Consider the following 19,011-nt stretch of genomic DNA (forward strand, 5'->3'; position numbering starts at 1 on the left):
CATGTTTTTAGCGCTCCTTTTTCATTAGTCAACAAATGTGTGTCATTTTATTCAATTCCCGAAAGTGTTATGAAATAAATTTAACCTGCAAGCTTTTTAAACTGCAAACATTTCCCCAAAAACCAAACTTATTTCCATCCCCCCTCTTCAAATTGTTTTGCATTATTCCCAGGAATGTGATTCAGCTCGTCATCTATCAATGACCTTTTGCTGGCAAATTTTTACTCAGCCCATCAGAGCAGAGGACATCAGCAGGAAAGATGAATGGTACGAGCGTACATAAAAGATTGAAGCACACCTCAATCATTACCCAACCGACCGGTACGTTTTTCGTACCGGAGACCAAAAGAAAAAAAAATCAACCTTCCGACAGGAAAGAATTTTCCCTTTGTAAGACGCCAGGGGAGATATGATAAATATTTAAAACCCAAGTCCGAGAACCACAAACCGAGTACCTGGGGCTTGCCCAGGCACGACGACATGACAAATGTTTAGGCAGCACACCTCAAACAAACTGCTCCCGGGGGGCACATCATCTAAAAGGGGAGGGGTGGGGGCTTGCCATTGCCCTGGGGCGAATTTTCCCTACTTCGGTTGCAAAACGCAACGGGATCAACACCAACATAGCCGCAGAGGGTTCTGGTTTGTCCCATTAAGCAAAAATCAACAGCATCATCCACTGCCTACAGCAAATCTTCCCGTCGAATGCGGGCATGTACATACCTTACGGCTATCGGAAAGCGTTCGCCCAGTTTACCTACACCTGGTTCTGGTGGATGAAAGGATTTTTCTTTCCCCGGTTTCACTGCATCGGACGTTCCACTACTTGCCGGTTCTTACCCGATTGCTTCCACTTGAAGTTATGATTTTATACGCCTCGGGCACAAGGTTAATCCTTTTGCATGAAAAGGGTCGTTTTCTGAACGGAGCTTCTTTTTATTTCTTCTTCTGTTTTGGGTGCTTTTTTTCCTTTCCCTAACTTCACCATTTTCTATCAACCTCTATTCATTCAACAACTTCTAGTGCTTCTTAGTGCCACTATGGTTACTGTTTGGTGGCGTTTTATTTTTTATTTTTTGCATACACAAGTGGCACTGTTTCTTTTTGGCTCGCTCATCCTCGATCAAAAGATGCTCACTGACTTTACGCTTATCGCGCTCAAAAGAAGACGCACCTCGTCGTCAACAGCACTTAGTGGGGCAACCCTAGAACTGCAGCCTCATTCTGGAACCTCTCGGAATTATCTTGTGCCTTCGAAAACGGAACTGGTCTAATAGAAATCGCACGAGTAAAGGTGTGAGTAAAGGAAGCTTGAAGGAAATGAGCACGAGAGAAAAGGGATTGAAACCTTCTTCACCATTCACGTTAAATACTTTCCACTCACACACTTTACACAACACCAACGAATGTATGGTCACACTTTTTAACATCAAATCACACACGAACGCACACATACACATATACACGGAATGTATGATAAAGCTCGGTTAGGGTACTATGACTTCTTCGTAATGGGAACAGCTTACAGTTTTCTTCATCCCAAGGGTTTATTCCCGGTTGGAAGGTTTTGAGTGGGTAGAATGTCTCCGAGCAAGTTGATTCCCCTGGACGGGGGAGTTTGCCGGGTCCCGAAAGGCTTGAACCGGCTGGTCCAGATTGATAATTTATTGCATTTCTAATTTATGCCCTTTCGATATGCCATGAAACAGTCACGAGGAGAAATGTGTTTTTGTCGCCTTTCTTGTACTCTTAACAACCTTAGCATTTCTAGCCGCACGGTCCTCGATTAGCTTCTTAGCTTCTAGCTCAATGAGTGTTCACAGCACTGGTTGAAGGTCCTTGAAATATAGCTCCTACCGTATCTGAAAGAAGAAATAAAAATAAAGAACGCTTTTACTCACTATAAACAAAAAAGGAAAGGAGTAGATCTAGTAAGCAGCTACTAACAGCATCAGTAATGTGTTGCGAAAACATGGCACACGATGTGCGACAAAAGTTTTTATGACCTCTACAAAGAAGTCGACCCGGTTCTATGAACCGACAAAAGGATCAAACCAGGATACAACAAAAAAACAGCAACAAAAAGCTCCTTCGCCAATCGAACGATCGCCCTTTCAACCTCAATGTCTAAAGCTCTCTGAAGATCTGGGTCCCTTTTCTTCGATGTCGCATCGTGTGCAGAGCGGTCGTGGAAGTTCGAAATCATTTACCACACCATTTCTTGTGCAACATGATGACCGAAGCGGTTTTTCACTTCACTTGCGGGTTTGGGGTAACTTTTCGTATAACAGCGCAAAAAAGCAGGCAATCCTGTCCTCGCTTTGTGTGTTTTTTTTTTTTGCGTTAGAGTGACGATTCCCTCCCCTTGAGACGATGCGTTTGGGGTAAGATCCTTATTGCGGAATATCTTTTTAGCAAAAGGGAACAGCAACGAATAACACACAAACCGGAAAGCAAGAAAAAAGACCGAAAGAACGTTCCTAAGGTCCCATAATTGATGCGACTTTTCGACAGCACAACCGAAATCGTTTTGTTGGAAGTAAGAGAGTGAAATAACAAAAGGAAAAAAGGAAGAGAAAACCAAAAAGTCCAAATCGGGTCCATCGGGTTAGGGTTTCCGCTACGGTCGGTTGATTTTCTTATTTCTTTACGGTCAGGTGGACTTGCCTATTCCGTACGCGTATCCGTATCAGAACGTACAATGGGCCGGTACAGTGTCCCGAGTGCCCGATGGATCCACAAAACCCGGTTCAGGAATGTCTGCCATGTCGTCGTGCGCAATTCCGATACGCGAGCTGCTGAGAGCTCACACAACGGAAGTGATTTGAGTTGAAGCGCTGACCCGAATGTGGAATTGTGCCATTTATCAGAAAATGATTACTGTCCCAGCTGGCTAGCAAGACGGTAGCTCTGGATTCGTTAATGGGATGGACCGTTGTCGGTTTTTGGGGATAAAACCCCGGCGGATCGAGAATCTCGCTCGATGATCGATCCCGTGTGTCGTTGCGGTGTTGTGACTCATCAATAATTCAAGTCAGTGTCAGCCAACAAACGGCAGTAGCAGCTGGCAGCGGCCCGGTCCGAATGCGATGGTGGTAATAAATTCTATCCGATCCGTTCCTAATCAGTTTCATTTGTCCGGCAGTTAGTATAGCGCTGAGAGTGCTTCAGTTTTAGCAAAAGAGGCATCAGCAGCCCACTACGTTGGCTTACAAGCTTGCAAATGGTCAGCGCTGTCGTGGTGTGATGTTATTGCCGATGCGTTGTAGCGTTTTATCGAATCACGCCCCAAAATCAAACGCTGATAGAATGAAGAAGCAGTCAATGGAACAGAAGTTCTAAACGCAAATGCAAAAAACATTGTTTTTGCAAACACCTTGTATACGTGTATTGTATTCACACCTTTTTCGCACTTCAAAACCATTAGTGTTCGGGTGTTGGGGATGGATTTTACGCGTTGACAACTACAAATCCCTCATCAACCATCGGGTTCTCGGTATGTCGTTTACTAATTCACGAAATGTCCATCAAATTGTCATCATTGTTGGATTTGTGTTACGAAAACAAAAACGGGTCTAAAAACCAACCAATCCTACCTGCCGTTGCGATTCTTAACCATCCTCAAGCAACACTTGAATGAGGAAAGCCCATCCTGATGCGCTTTGACAAGTGAACGCTTCGTACGGCAAATGGGAGTGAAATGGAATATTAATTATGGCTTCTTTTTTTTCTTCTTCACCCCTTTCCGCATCTTGCATTTTGGTCGCTTGTTTTCTTATTATTATGCCATTCCGTTGTTTTAGGGTATGTCATTTCCCCATCCCGCTTAGGTTCAACCATCCGAGCCACGTACCTTCTAGGGTCTAGGCTTGTGAATCATTCCCTACTCTTAAGCACACTTTTAATTTGCATTTTCCTTATCAGGAAATGGCCCCCGACAGAGAAACGGAGCAAATCGCCGGCAAAAAGGAATTGGGACGGAAGATTCGCTCCCGGTTTGAGTGCGGCAGCAGTTGTTCCATTTGAAAGCTACGATCATGGGAACATTTAACCATTATAGCAGTACAGTGAGATTAAAAAATGGATTCTAGCTGACATGGGGAGATATTCGAACAGCCATGTAAGCTGCTTTTTATACCACTCACTGCCAGTCCCATTTAGCAGATTGTGCATGTATGTGAGCATGGTTTTTAAAGTACAAAATATGACGTACACGGACCCCGAAACCAGTGTTCACCAAGCGCACCCCGAAAGTATGCACTAGTGGATGCTTTTTTTTTTCTTACCTAAGGGACCAAGAATTAAATTAACAGATTTTATCGCTTTCATAAAAAGCCCGGTCACAAGCCTGTAGTAAATCGGAAAATTGTTTTTCCGTACTGCAAATCGTGGGATATCGTGGGTTTGAAAAAGGCAAGCAAAACAAAAAAAAAATCTCGTACTTGTGTCTCCCGCAGTGTTTCGTAACCTTTTTAACCGAAATTTGCGCATTTCTTCACAAAAAGGGTTTTCTGGCTACATTCGGCATCGTGTGGTGGAAGGACATTGTTAAGCTTTCCACCACTCACTTAAAACCTTTTTTGCAATCCTTACAGGGGTATACCACAAATATCTCAAGAAAAGCCAAGCGTGCGAGGCTTGATCGCGTTAGTGCGGTATCTCAGCGAACCATACTTTCACCTTTGATCCGGTAGGAATAAAATTTAAATTGAACCAATAAGAAACCGCTATAAATTTCGAGCGGGATCCTTACCGGGCGCAACCCCTGTAACACATGGCAGGCTTTAAGCGGTGACACAAATTCCCCCCTCGGTTTTTTCCCGATCCTCGGATTAGATTGTAAGAGGTTTGGTGGGGCTGAGCGGTACATCCAAAAGTTAGCTCACCTTCTTAACTAAGCCGTGCTTCTGGTCTTATCCGTCCCCAAGATAAAGGGACAAACATCTTACCAAGTAATGGGTTACACGTTGTTCATGTTCCCTTCGGCGGAAAATCCCTTCTCCGTGGAAGTTGGCGTAATAAAGCTGACATTTGCCAAGCACCAATCAGTCTCATTTTCTCACAAGAGTTACCAACCACTTTGAAACCCTTTTACAAAAGTTGAACAAAACAATTTCGAGTGCTGTTTTTCGCAACTGAATTCCAGCTCACGCAGCATTGATTGCAATCGTCACTGTATCGTCGCGTATTAGACATCCGTCACCGCTTGGTATCGTCTAAATTGTACGAGTGTTTTCAGCAATTGTAATGAATTTTTCAATAGCCAAATATAAATCAACCATCGATGCCGCAGTGCGTTGTGCGGTGGTAAGTGAAATGCGCTATTTACGAGTGTCCAAAAAAACATGAAAGCGTATCGCATATCTGCGCACCACACGGCCAGATGGCGGTCTAATGCTATAGGAAGTAGTGATGAAAATTTTACCACCCGCTTTCCCCCTTTCCGGGGGCGAATCGAGGCGAGGAGTGTTGAGGAGAAGCTTTCTGCATCGCTCGTCATATTTTACTGTTCGATGCGGGTGTAATGTATCATACAAACCTTTGCTTTTAGACTAAGCAAAACGGTCGAGGTGTGGTATTGTGGGTTTTTGGTACGATTGCTGTAAGTGTTATTTTATCCGCGCATCGGTTTTTGTGTAACTGGGCGAATATGGTTTCGATGCTGCAAAATTGATTGCAAATGATCCATTTTGCCGGAGCATTGCTTTTTCGCAATTGAATATTTTGGTTTATATCACGCCAATTTCGCTGCTTTTCATCACCACTCCCTTTCCTCACTACGATAAATGTGCTGGATGGCTTTATCATAGTGTTTAGAGTGGGAAATGAGTCGGAAAATGCTTTGTGTTTTCTGTACGGGTCGGTATACCAGCGAATCGCAACAAAGAGATTTCCATTAGCCTAAAATCCCTCATGTGCATAATGCGTTCTGCTATTAACACACCCACATATATACACACAGTCAGTCAGAAAAAAAACTGTTGAAAAGCGCTTTCTCACAAAACAACTTCACCAGCAGCAGCTCTTTTGACCGTGTACCGTAGGCTAGATAAATTATCAAGAGTGAACAATTTCTTATTCTATTGAGTTTTCCCGGCAAATGATTTGGTTTTGCGTGGCATTCTGGGATGGTGATTGCCAGAATGTTGTTGAAACGAGACGGAAAAAACCGGAGCCATTTTCCCATTAATATTCTAACCGTAGCTTGCCCCCAAAAAATACCATTCAACCAAAGAGGCTAAAGGCGATGGATTACCCGGAGTGGTAGAAGAAGTCAAATCATTTGCCATTTCGAGGGACTGATTGATGGGATTCGATGGTTGCACTTTTCAAAAGCCCCCCGGCAGCACTGCCTAAAACCGTAATCGTCGGGGTCAAATAATCTTCACTCGTACATTATTTGCCACATTTGTCACCGTGCTTGGTAAAAGGGAGTTTTTCAGTGGGCATTTGAGCTTGTGCTTTTTTGCTGCTATTGTCGTCCTCGTTAGAAATGTTTGCTGCTGCTTCCAACTGCTGCTGATAAGCAATCGAGCAAAACCCCGGCTGTGCGTTAAATCGAAAGCGCAAAACGAAAATTTCGGTGCTATTAAAATAACCGAACGTCAACGGTGCGGAACCACCGGACCGGACAGAAGCTGTCATCTAATTCGGTTGAGTTGAAAGGATTCGCTCCTAATTTCATTGCCTCCCAATCGCAATTACAGTTACAGCTCTTTGCCGCTCGTTCAACATCCGATCCGAGATGAAGCTAAATGGTGTACGCAGCATTACGCCAACGTTTTTCGGTAGGCTGGGACAGGCGGTAGGTGATGAAAGTGGAATGAAGGTGGCAAAAACTTTCCACCATACTCTTTGCCAAAGAAGGCAACATTGCCTTAGCGGTGGGTTAAGACCAAAAAACCCCACAACAGAAGAAATTTGTTCGGTTACGATTCAAGCTGATTGAGGAAGGTGAAAACTCATCCACCCTTCGCTCCCAGCGTCCATCTTCCCCCCAAATCACCCCTAGAGCAAAACGCCTGAACGAGCTTTACCCTCCGTTCTAGACATACCGTTCAGACAAATGGAAAAAGTTTCGGGCATGTTTTTACTTTGCTTCCCTTTTCGCTTTTCACTTTCCGCCCGCGCACGCCACGGTGCGCCATAAATAAAGCTATCCTCTATCGTTCCGTTGATTAATCCTTCCGATTTGTGGAGCAACGTTTTGCCGTGGGACTGTTTTTCTGCCGTGGGAAATGTGCGTGGGAAAATCGGTTCGCAAACGGTATGGATAGATGGCGGCCAGAACAATCGACATTCCCGGGTACCCAAACATTTTCGGGCTTTGTTTCATTTGGCTGATTATCGTTAATATCTATTTACTTTCGATAGGAAAAAGCGGAACGAACGGATGCGTTTCCATTTTCACCGAGGAAAGAATTCCCCCACCCGGGTCGACCCGGCAGGCGAAACCCCGGAGACAAGTAACCAAACTCAATTATGCGCCTTCCTGTGATTGGAGTGTCTTTCGAATTCATTTCCTTTCGATTGGAATGCCAATTTCCTTGCGGGTGGGTGCTGTTTTTTTTGGGGGGAAAGCCAATTTACCGTACTGTTGTTTTCGGAAAGAATGTTAAATTATTTTCCATCCGCTTTGCGGGAGGAGTTTCACTGGAAATTATCCTGTCCCTGTGCGACGAACGTGGAACACGCTGTGCAAATGCATTTCTAGTATGGTTAAACGATCGCTCTTGACTGCATAGTTTATAGTCGCGAAATGAACTGCCCGAACTGTGCTACATCCTTAACGGGAAGCCTTCTGCCAACGAGACGAGATCTACCCCTTCCGGCGTAGGTTCATGTTTTTTGGTCGGTGAAATATGCAACCATCGTTTCCCGGGCAGTAAACCACAGCTAATAAGATTGGCATCTCCGCTTTCCAGTGCATCATGCACGGTACGGTACGGCTTCCGCTACCGCGGTGTTTCCGGGTACGGTGCATCGAACAAATGATGGAACATGTCACCCGTTCCATCCTTGTACGTCATTCCGCCTGTCAATGTGACGCCGAAAAACCGACGACAACGATCCAACGATGTGGAAATGGAGATCGGGAAAAACGCATTATCTAAATTGAAAGATAATTGCATTTGGTTCCGTGCGTTCCCTACGGCGGACAACCCTCGAACGATGCCTGAAGTCGTCGCGTCGGTGACATTGTGTCCGGTAATCGTCCTATCCCGCAACGGCACGAAACGAAAACAGGTCGTTCGGTGGGAATGGTTGCAACCTGATCGTACTATAAGAGCCGTGGTGGTCCCATCTTGAGGAAGGTCTTTTGTTTGTACGCTCATCGGAAAATAACACACACACATACACGAGGTAGAGGATATTGATGATGACGGTGTACGCGATGAAGCAACGATGGTGTCCTTTAACGACCGTTTCATTCGCTTTTGGGAACGTGACAGTAAAGACGCCCAAGAGAAGCGCACAGGAATAATGGAATGGGGGGGAGCATATCGAAATTGGCCGCCAAGTTTAGTCGCATGAAACATTAATTTCATGGTCTCGGTCATCAGTGCAAGTTCGAGCGTCGAGATTTACGGTTCCGTTTGCACCGGGAAAGTTCATCCGAAAACGTTCAGAGGATGCAGCCGATGAAATCGTTCTATCTGTTCTCGAAGCTGTTCGGGCTGTGCCCGTATCCGCTCGATACGACGGTACCGGTCAATACGCGGGCCAGCTACGTGAAGCAGCTTCTACCGACCTATACGGTGCTGCTGCTCTACTCGTCCTGCTTGGTGAGCATCTTCTGGCAGAGTGGCAACACGTCCGACATTTCCAATGCCGCTAATTGGATACAGGTGAGACACGTGCGAATGTGGCGTTGCCTTCCTTGGAAGGGGGTGGGCCCGGTCGGGATCAAGCATGAATGTTTTAAAGGACGCTCGTAGCAAATCAATTTGAGCGCACTGGATACACAACACTAGTGTTTGACAAGCTTTTCCAAGGGGCAACAGACGGGAAAATAAACTACCTTTGTTACTCGTGGCTTAAAGTTTCGAAGTAAAATTGATTGAATACCGTGAAAACAGTTACGAAAATCGATGTGAGTGGATCCGCATTCGCTATCAGTCACTTTTAAACATGTTTGTCATACGTACGGCATACATTTAGGCGATTTTCCGTCTTGAGGCTTATTAACTTTAGAATATTAATTTCAAACACAATTGGACTTGCAGAGTAATAGTTTACTTGTAACTTAGCTCTGGATTTCTATGTTATTTTTTCGAGGTGTTTTCTTACTATAAACTATTTTCAACTTTCACCACTGTACATGGACTGTAATTATTAACTTCTAATGATACGTCATTATATCTATTGTAGCTATTAATTGAACATTAGTGTGATTTCACCATGAAAACTTTCATTCTTTCTTTTAACAGTTCATACCCAACTCGTTCGCTTACATCTTTTCGCTCGTGTTTGCCATCCGGCATCGCACGATGGCCAACGAGATCCTGACCACGTTCGCCATCTGTGACGATAAGCTGCGAACGCAGTTCGGTATTTCCTTCACGATGCCAAACATCAAAATGAGACGTGTGTCCATCCTGGCATGCATTGGTATGTATTTTCAAGGGCAGCGAAAAACCAGCGACGGCATGTGATTAGCCGTGTGTACGTAACAAAGCTGTGACCCTTTTCTATTAGAGTGATTTGTAATGTTGGTGCGATTGTGCTGCACCCTTAGAAGTGTATGGAAGAATGGTAAAAGAAAAAAATGAACACCGGACAAACACAAAACCCCATCAAGCGTGATGTAACGTGCAGGGCTGGGAATCGTTCACCCATCGCTAATGATGTCCATATTCGATTCTTTTATTTTTCACACCATCGTAACGAAACGCACTGGAAACACACGGTGCGGATACAGTCACCATGACCTGTGGCAGTACAATCGCTGCGCTGACTTATTTGATCGGAGTTAATTGGAACCGTATATGGACGTTGCTTTATTGGATCGCTTTCTGTATGCCGAAGGTAAGAAGCTCAATATCGTAACCATGCAGACCATCGGCCGGGTTTGTTGAGGGAATGCCCCCCCCCAAAAAAAAAGGCAACGAGCGTCGAATGTAAACGAAGCTGCCGAAACCTGGCAACCGTCAATTTTAACGGTTCGTGCCAGCGTTCAGTGAGTTTTATGCATTGCCATGGTTGTCGGTGTCTCAGCAATTGGCATTAGGATACTTGTTTTGTGATGCTTTATGTTTATTGGCCACCTGGGGGCAGCAGTGGTAACGAACGCTAACAAATCCCGTCAAATGGAATGGTTTGTTAGTCGTAATGAAAAATGCTATTATAAAGCTCTAGCAGCGCAACCTTCGTACAGTTTTGGGTGTATAAAAAGGCGCTCCAAAAAACACACACATTCAAAACAGTACTCGAAACAACATTCATACATTCATTTCACACACAATTGAGTCGCATTTGGATTGCTTTTAGTTTGGTAGTTTAACCCCCGGAAAGGTTATGCGATGCTTTGAAGAAAAGTGCTTCACAAAACTCTGCCCCGATAGGTTGTAAAATGCTGTTGAAGCTTTTTTTTTTACTGATGCTGGCACAGTACGTCTACATGGAAGCGAATTCACTCGGGCACTATCAAAGCTACTTGTCGAGGCAGCGTTCTTATCCAAACTGACAAAAACAAACTCGATCAGAGCAGCAACCAAAAAAAAAATCCCTCATAAAAGTGCATAAAAGTGCACGGGAAGTTAATTACCCCGATCGAGCGTCTCTTTTACTGCAGCCCCCCCCCCCCAAAAACCATCACGAAAGGATCATTGTGTAAGACCCATTAGAAGGTCGTACGCAAAATTTGACTTTCAGATGAAAGGCCATAAAAGCCTGCTTCAAAGGCTGTGTGCGATTTTTTGTTCGCTCTACTAATCGCTCCACCCGGAAAAGCTACCGTGATGTGGCAAAATGGAGTTCAATCTTTTTTTTTGTCCTGGGAAACGTTCGTATGTAAATGTAAAAAGTGCCTACGGTGCCGCTTGTACCATGACTTGCACCATTGCTGGATGAATCTCTTTGAAAACGCCGAATGCGAATTAGAATCGCGTGTAGAAGTTTGAAAGTCAGCAAAAAAGAACAAAAAAAGATAGCACGTTGAATGAGGAGTTCCAAAAAAACAACAAATCAACAGTAAAAAAAACAATTTTAAACCTTACAAAAAAACAAGGCTTCTTTATGTTTCTTGAGCGAATTTTGATAAATGTTCTATCTAAATTCCTGCATTGTGCTTGCCAACATTCTATCAGCTGTTTTTTGTTCTTTTCGTATTTTCCTTGCTTTTTTTTGCTTCCTTTTTATGTTGGAAATAAACAAATCTCGCCACGATCAGTTTGGATTGCTTCTGTTCAGTTTCCAGTTCGCCGGCTGCATCCTGTATCTGTCGGATCGTTCCATGCTGCTGCTGAGGGGCATGAAGTAATCAACCATACACTATATTTTTTTCCACACTACATCACTATCACTGGTGGCACATTTTTGATTTTTTTTTGTATGGACACTCATTCCGCGTAACAATCTGAATCTCATCAGGCACGCACACTGCACCCAATTGCATATACGGTAGTGGCCCGTACTGTTCGTTTCCGGTTACCATCCACGGTTGACCTTCGTGCACACGTGCAATATCAACCTATTCACCGTGTTAACCATGTTGCACCACACAAATTGTGATAAGAGAAAAAAAGCACAGCACAAAACAAAATGGATGGTGGAATGAATCCGTTTTTGACTATTGCGCTGAATAACATTCGGTTGTGCTCTGGTAGTAATTTTCCGGTCGGAGTGGAAAATCTGGCCCTACAACCGCAGGCCCACGGGCACGCCCAGTACAAAACGCTCAACATGACGATGGGTGGCAACCATCTGCCGAGCATGCACGAGGGTAAATTGAACCGGCTGACCACGTTGGCCACCATCAAGATCCGTGCCATCAGCCCGCTCGACTCGATCCAGCATATACGCGAGGTGGTCGAAATGCTGCAGGACCTGTCGGTCAAGATAAACCAGTGTTTCGGCAAGCAGGCCATCTTTTCGCTGCTGTCCGCGTTTACCTGCGTTACCGTGCAACTCTACTACATGCTGAATCACATCAAGTCCGGCTTCACAGCGTCCCGGTCCGAGATCTATGCGCTCGCATCCTGCAGCCTACTGTTTCTGCACGGTATCGAATTCTGGTCGCTCTTTACCAGCGGTGAAAACGTACGGCTCAAATGGAAAAAGGTGATCAATTTCCTGTTCTTCATGAAATCCAAATCGTCTGACGATGACTTTCGGCAGAAGGTGAGTGTTCGTGCGGATGCTGCTTGGTCATAGATGTGCGGGCGTGTCATAATTAAAAATTGCGGATATTAAAACCGTTCCGATCTGCTTCTTCCGGTGAACTTTGACCGCCCGGTTCTTCTAGGTGGACGATCTGATTTCGTTTATGGTGACAAATCCACTCGAGTTTAACGCGTACGGTCTGTTTCCCATCGATCTGTCCGTGCTGACGGGGGTAAGTGAAACGGAAGTGGAAACCGGGGTTAGAGGGCCACCTCCCCGCTCCATCTCATAACAAAGGCAAAGCTTCCGGAACACGTAATTAATGTTGCTTCCAACGATTTTGTGACGGTCAACTCTCCCACAGATTGCTTCCTCCATCACGACCTACCTGATCGTTTTGATACAGTTCAAAATTTCCGAAGAACAGTCCAGCACCTATGACGATGAGTCGGATGACAAAAGCCAAATCCAGTACTCTGCACACTAAGGGTAAACCGAACGCATACCCGCTGATGGATTTTGGATAAATGGCGGATGGTCTATAAATGGCGAACGTGCCTGTATGTGTGCGCGCTATGCGTGGTCCTATCATCGATCGCTGTTGAAGGTTAACAACATTCACACCATCCGGTGCACTATGTGAATGCACAAATGTGAAAGGATATGACCACAGTTCGGTTTGAAGTGTATGTGAAATTAAATGAAATTAAATCCAGTGATTAGATCTGTCGAAATATTTAATCATCTTTCACACAGAAAGAAACCGAGCAAGTACGCCGAATGTAGTCTCCAGTTGAACCAAAGGTGCCTAGTGGACCGTAGTGTCTAACGTATTGCATAGTTTTAGGGGTTTTTTAGAAGAAACAATAAGATGGCTTTTTTTGCTAAAAGCGCCTTCGCTTCGTTTAATTACGCGCATTCAAAGAGCAATTTTATGTTTATTTTTATTTCATGGAATGAACGACATCCTCCCTATTTTTAAGTATTATCACACAATATTAATGGTTGGTTCAAACGGAAATATTATCATCGATTTAGTCATTCATGTTTCTCTATCATGCTTTTAAATAATACCGATTAACAAGTCTTTATTTTCATGTTCCTTAAGTTACACGAGGTACACCACTTTAATGCAGTGTTTAACGTACTTCACCAACCTGTGATCATTTAATTGCTCTCGAAGACTTAACCACACCACCGTGCGTACCACGTGTGCCCAGCATTAGATGAATGTGGTGGAGTCATGCTTGGGAACTATGCGCCCATACTAAGCACCGGTAACAATGATGAGTGGTAGTGCTTCGGTGCTCCCGGTAGCCATTAAGCCGGTAACAGTTTGTAATAATCGCTTTACAAAACATCCTCCCGGCAAAACACAATAGGACGCAGCGCTGGCAGAACTGGGTCGCCGTCGACACTTGAGCAGTTAACCGCAACCGGGTGGAAAAGGCGGGGGCCGATCCACCACCGACGACAGTGCGCCCGGTGAAAACACGGGCAAGGAAACCGTTTAAGACCGGTTAATGCCTGCTTCCAGTGGGGGCCATAATTACAAGTAAGTACATTTATTACTGGCGATTCCGAAATTATACACAACGAAATGCGCTCCGGGCTAACGCGGTGCGATGAGGGATAAGGTGTGATGGTGGGCTTTTCAAATGTCATGAGAATACGGGCGGGTTTAAATGGGTGAACATTAGACCGTCATTTAGACGATGTTCTTTTGGTGAGTTCGGCCCCATTGAAGAAGGTAAGGTTGAGGAGTCTCCTTCTTGGAGACGGGTTGGGCGAACAGTTTGCATCCATTCTAAACGCCAACCAGGCAAGAAGTAACATGCGTCCCAAAACGGCAAATCATTAGCTACGATCATGAAGTGGTTTTGTGTGTAGCGGTCAAAACTGTAACGAAAGTTCCTCCATTAGATGCCTGGTTGAATGCTGGCAGGATTGTGGAGAGAGGTGCAGCGAACGCGAGTGATGCAAAAATGTTCTACCAGCAATTTAAATTCGAGAACTCAGCTTCATTACGCTAATTAACACGATATGCGAAAGCGCCACACTTAAGGCAATGAAATGGGTTTGCCGAACTTTTACGAATTGCGTGTTGCAAGTGTTTGCCGTTTCGGGAAACACAATTTCCAAGCAGGAAAATTCCTTCCGTTTGTACTTTTGCTGCTGCTGCTGCTCGTTGCTGTAACTGACGTTTTGCTACCATTACAAAGTAGAGCAGTAGTGGCAACGGGATGTTTGGTGTGGGCCCAAGATTACTCTCCCGGGACATGTGAGTGAAAGGCCCGAGGTGAAGGTTAGCAAAAAATAATAAACTAAAGCTTCAAACCCATTACCAGCAAGGCATAATGGTGCAAAACCGGAAAAGTGAGAAAAGCTGCTGCTTGTTGAACTGCGACGAAAAAAAAACAGAATGGATTCCTCCCTATAGTCGTTTCCAGTGCAACGGATAGAAAGGAATCGGTGTATGGGAAAGAAATTAAAACTGCTCCCTTGTTGGACGAACCAAACAGGCATCAGTATGTGCTTGTGAAAGGGTAAAGAAAAGAGAGAGAAAAAAAACAACACATCCAAAGCGTATAGAAAGGTAACAGAACAATAACGACAATGCTCGGCTACAAGCGCACACGAGCAAATGTTCCATTGTACGGACAAAAGCGTACCGTAGGCAAGGTGTTCCCGACTCCCAAATGGAGGCCAAGGTGAGGGTTGAACCCGTGCTAGTCGTGTTTTTGTTTTCCTTCCCTATTGTAATGCCAACATACACGAGCTGTATGCGCATTTTTATGCCCAACCTGTATGTGCACCCCTTTTGTTGCCTCCCAGCTCCCAAACGTATGTACTTAACAATGGGCATTCTTTCGGTGCCTTCATACCGACACCTGCCAACCTTACGAGGTGCAGGTCGATTCTGCATGGGGTCATGTTACCTCCAAGCTCAGCATTCAGTGCGGAGCTTTGAATGGTTTTCGTCCGACATGCGCTTGCAATGCAGCCACAGTTAGCCATCGTTTCACGTGAATCCTTAAAATGGCTCATCTCGGCTGACGATAAGACGCATCCTGTTCTCCTACTCTAACCAAGTTGAACAGTAGTGTTGCAGATTCGTGGCATCCCTTTCCCGAGACATGCATTCTGTTTATGCAAAGGCCCTACTTTTGGCTGAGCGATGCAAAACGTTCCGTGCTGGGTTGTTGGAAATATTCTAGTTATTACATTTAAAACTGCACCCATGCGCTCGTCCGATGCAAATTTCCATTTTCACTCCGGTTATGGCGACCACGCTAAACGGACCGTTACACAAAAATGTCGAAAAATGAACCCAAAAAAACAGAAAAGAAAAGGAAACAGAAACTCGTTTCTACAGGTACAGAGAGGTGGCCTTAGCTGCTAAGGTTGGTTGGAGCTTAGGCATGTAGAGGCATGGAGGAATTCGCAGCAAAAACAAGAAAACATATGCAGTGGAAGCGGCAAGTTTTTGGTTAGTGTAGAATGTTTTTTTTTTGTTAATTTTGTGCACAAATTAAACCGTTACACCGAAGCAAGTTGCTCGTTGGCAATAAAGTGTTTAACTTGATCTGCATATTATGTTTTTTCCTTACCTGTGGAAAAAGTTTCTTACACCCCTGGAAGCATGTTTATGTTTTGATGCAATGAATTTATTCCGTATAAAAATCATTTCACAAAAATAAAAAGTTTCATTTTTCTTGCAAACTGGCTCAAAATCCTAATTATAACATACCCCATAAGGTATCATCACGCTCTGCTGAGCCGTTTTAACAAGCAGCTCGAAAGTTTAATGCTGTACGAGTTTTAAAGCACTACAACTCTAACGATTCGCATTGAAATTCAAAATACAATCCATGAACAAATGCGGTACAGAAAAGGATAAATATTGACATAAGAGTCATCCGATCGAAATACAGTGAAAAGAGGATTAAAGTATTCATGAATCATTCCTTCGGGCTGTGCGCCTATTTGTGCATGCAAGGGAAGCACGGGGAAAAGTATCACACACACCACAGCATCAGCGTTCGAGCATATTGACGGGAAAGAAAATAAACCACGAAGCGCAGAAAACCAAAAACCAACCAGCTGATGCGAATACGGAAGCTCGCACACGACTGCTGTTGAAGCATTTTAACTCACTAATGCTAGTCGGGAAACCGACTTCTCTCTCTCGTCGAGCATTTCGAGCGTTAAACTAAGTTCAAGGATAAACAAACAAGGAAGGGCGACGAGTGAAAAAGTTTGTAGATTGCTAAATGTATTTATTTGATGGAGACGCCCAGTACTTTGTGGCTTCGATATACATATTTATTTGATGGAGACGCCCAGTACTTTGTGGCTTCGATATAGGAAAGTGTTTAGTTTGTTGTTACGCATCGCTTGATAGTTCTTTTCCTTTTAAAATTTATTTTATTCAATTTTCAAAACAGAATAGTATGTTTTTTTGCGTTGCAAGTTGTATAATATAAAAGATTGTAGGAGTATAAAATTTTTTGTCCTCATTCCTATTAAATGCTGATTGAATTTATTCGCAAACGTATATCCAATGTAAGATATGATGTTTATTCATTTAAACCAATGCTTAACATAAAACGAAAGAAGTTTATTTCTCTCGTTTATAGCTTGGAACTAGCTTGGAACAAAAAAACAACAACTGACTGTTTCAACAAAAATCTACAGAAAGGTGAAAGATAATAGAAAAATTAAAGTTTTTCTTTGCAAGTTCGACCATCTTTTCTACAGGCGCAAATATGTTTTTCAATTTAGTTAAAGTGAAAAGGTTACTTTACATTCGCGGAAAAGGTTGTTCGGTGCTTTATTTCATCGAATCGAAATGGTTTTCTTAGTGAATTGGGTTTGCTGGTATACTTTGTTTTTCATCCAGTTAATGTGAAAAGAAAACAACCATTTGCTAACGTATGTTTGCAATTTCATCAAATTTGTAATCCAGTATAAAGCATCATAAAACCTTTGTGTTACAACTGTAGAGGATAACAATATGTTGTACAAATATAGCTTAAGGCTATATTTAAAACTTAAACGTAACCGATGTTGTTATCTCAATATTCAACTACAGATCAAGATGAATCAACTCTTGAATCGTGTCAATCAAGCGGTTCGTTAAAAAAAAACTTTTTTAACAGATCGCTCTGCATCCCGAACAGCCCGCACGAAACACTATCATTAAAAAGCACAGCACAAGATAAATACATTTCATCTATCAAGGCGTTCCGATCAGCTCGCACAAAAAAACCCCTTTTTTGTTCTATAAAGTGCCAACCATCTGCTTGACGGGTGCGTTTTTTGGACAACTGAAAGCGATCTTCATTAGTGTTTGCGGTACGATAAACCATCCAGCGACAAAAAGCTTGCCACCGTCACTGCAGGCCATACCGTCGCCCTAGCCGTTCATAAATCACTCCCTTGTTTGTGCTGCCCTTTCCAAAACATTTTTGGTCCCAAAACGGAAAAATTGCCAACCCTTCCGAGGGCGTCAATGGGGATCTGGAGCCGAAAGCAGTGCGTCGAATAAACAGCGGCACAGTTACTAGCGTCCAATGCGGGAAACTCGAGTAAGTAATTTGGTGTGCATATTTTAACATAAATTAATCGAAATCGCCCACGCTGAAGCGACCAAGCGGTAAGGTGTGAGCAAACGGGTAACGTGCGACGGAATAATGAAGATTAATATCGTTCGATGTTGGGGAAAAACGCACCAGCCCACACAAAGATAAGGAAGGCTCTCGATAGCCGTGTCATGTGGCCACGATACGTTTGAAGGATGAAATGGTTTCAAAAGACGATTCGTTGAAGATTCATGTTTCGTTCCCTTCGCGCGTTTAATCTACCTTTCGCGGCTTACCCAAGAAATTCCCAAAGGTTTTCCATAGGTGCTTTATCAACGTTTTTTTTTTGTTCTTCTTACGCATTGTACACACGTCGTGTTTCGTTCGGGAGAGCGCCAGAGAAACTGTGAAAAGGATTCCCGACCAATGAATAACTTCGCAGTGGATGATCACGTTCCTGGGGTGGGTTCGTCCGTGTTGTGGTTGACTGATGAATATTAATCATTAAGTGGTGTGCCCGGAATTATGCTACAATCTTAAGCTCGTAAAAGGCCGTTACCCGGCAGCATGATTACACAATGAATCGTAGCTAATTTCAATTGCTTCCCCACTCGGTGCGCTCTTTGAAGCGCTGTGTGGAAAAATAGTCTGAAAAGTAAGGAACATATCCAGCAGTGCCGTTCCCCCCCAACCGTCCATGGCGCTTTAATTGCAAATGCGATATTGGTTCGATCTGATTTTTCCTCGTGATCTTGCTAAGCTCATTCATACTTTTAAAGAGAGGGAGTTGATCCTTCTGCGTCAGCTTCAAATCAGCGAAATAAAATCAAAACGATGGAGAACCCCTATCCTGCCTGAGAAACAATTTATCTTACCCGTACCTCAGCTACCCCAACGGGAGCTGCTCCAATCAGCAGCAGATTCGTTTGCGTCTTATCACTTCAAATCCACCTCAAACTGAAAGCCCACCGAAATGGAAATGATTACATTTATTCGTTCCTTCTTCGCTGATTGAGGTTTTTCGTTCTATTTCGCTGATTATCTCTACGGCTCAGATCGGATCCCGGCCGTAGCACGGAAGACCGATCGATTATCCAATGCG

The 19,011-nt window shown here is 43.9% G+C and overlaps 2 protein-coding genes across 4 annotated transcripts in view; one reads left to right on the forward strand and one right to left on the reverse strand.

Moving 5' to 3' along the window:
• Nucleotides 1–19,011, reverse strand: part of LOC125761059 (dipeptidase 1) — a 129,367-nt gene that overhangs the window by 70,629 nt on the left and 39,727 nt on the right. For 2 of the 3 annotated variants that reach the window (XM_049421850.1, XM_049421849.1), the window contains exon 3: nucleotides 724–1,862. The exons of the other annotated variant lie outside the window; for it this stretch is intronic. The gene's annotated coding sequence lies outside the window, so the exon portion shown is untranslated. The remainder of the gene's footprint in view (nucleotides 1–723; nucleotides 1,863–19,011) is intronic. 3 annotated transcript variants of the gene reach the window in all.
• Nucleotides 8,519–17,246, forward strand: LOC125761075 (gustatory receptor for bitter taste 66a-like). The gene is made up of 7 exons (XM_049421872.1): nucleotides 8,519–8,849; nucleotides 9,432–9,612; nucleotides 9,923–10,029; nucleotides 11,393–11,478; nucleotides 11,829–12,342; nucleotides 12,467–12,556; nucleotides 12,689–17,246. Exons 1-7 carry the CDS (start codon nucleotides 8,634–8,636, stop codon nucleotides 12,809–12,811), a joined length of 1,317 nt encoding a protein of 438 aa, XP_049277829.1. The 5' UTR covers nucleotides 8,519–8,633; the 3' UTR covers nucleotides 12,812–17,246.

Source organism: Anopheles funestus, chromosome 2RL (assembly GCF_943734845.2).
Source record: "Anopheles funestus chromosome 2RL, idAnoFuneDA-416_04, whole genome shotgun sequence".
In the NCBI taxonomy this organism is placed as follows: domain Eukaryota; kingdom Metazoa; phylum Arthropoda; class Insecta; order Diptera; family Culicidae; genus Anopheles; species Anopheles funestus.

What these genes read in the sequence shown, in the direction of transcription:
- LOC125761075 (XM_049421872.1), top strand. Translation starts at nt 8,634, where the DNA reads ATGCAGCCGATGAAATCGTTCTATCTGTTCTCGAAGCTGTTCGGGCTG. An exon ending in ACGATGACTTTCGGCAGAAG is followed by an intron (nt 12,343 to 12,466) that starts GTGAGTGTTCGT and finishes CGGTTCTTCTAG; the next exon opens with GTGGACGATCTGATTTCGTT. An exon ending in ATCTGTCCGTGCTGACGGGG is followed by an intron (nt 12,557 to 12,688) that starts GTAAGTGAAACG and finishes ACTCTCCCACAG; the next exon opens with ATTGCTTCCTCCATCACGAC.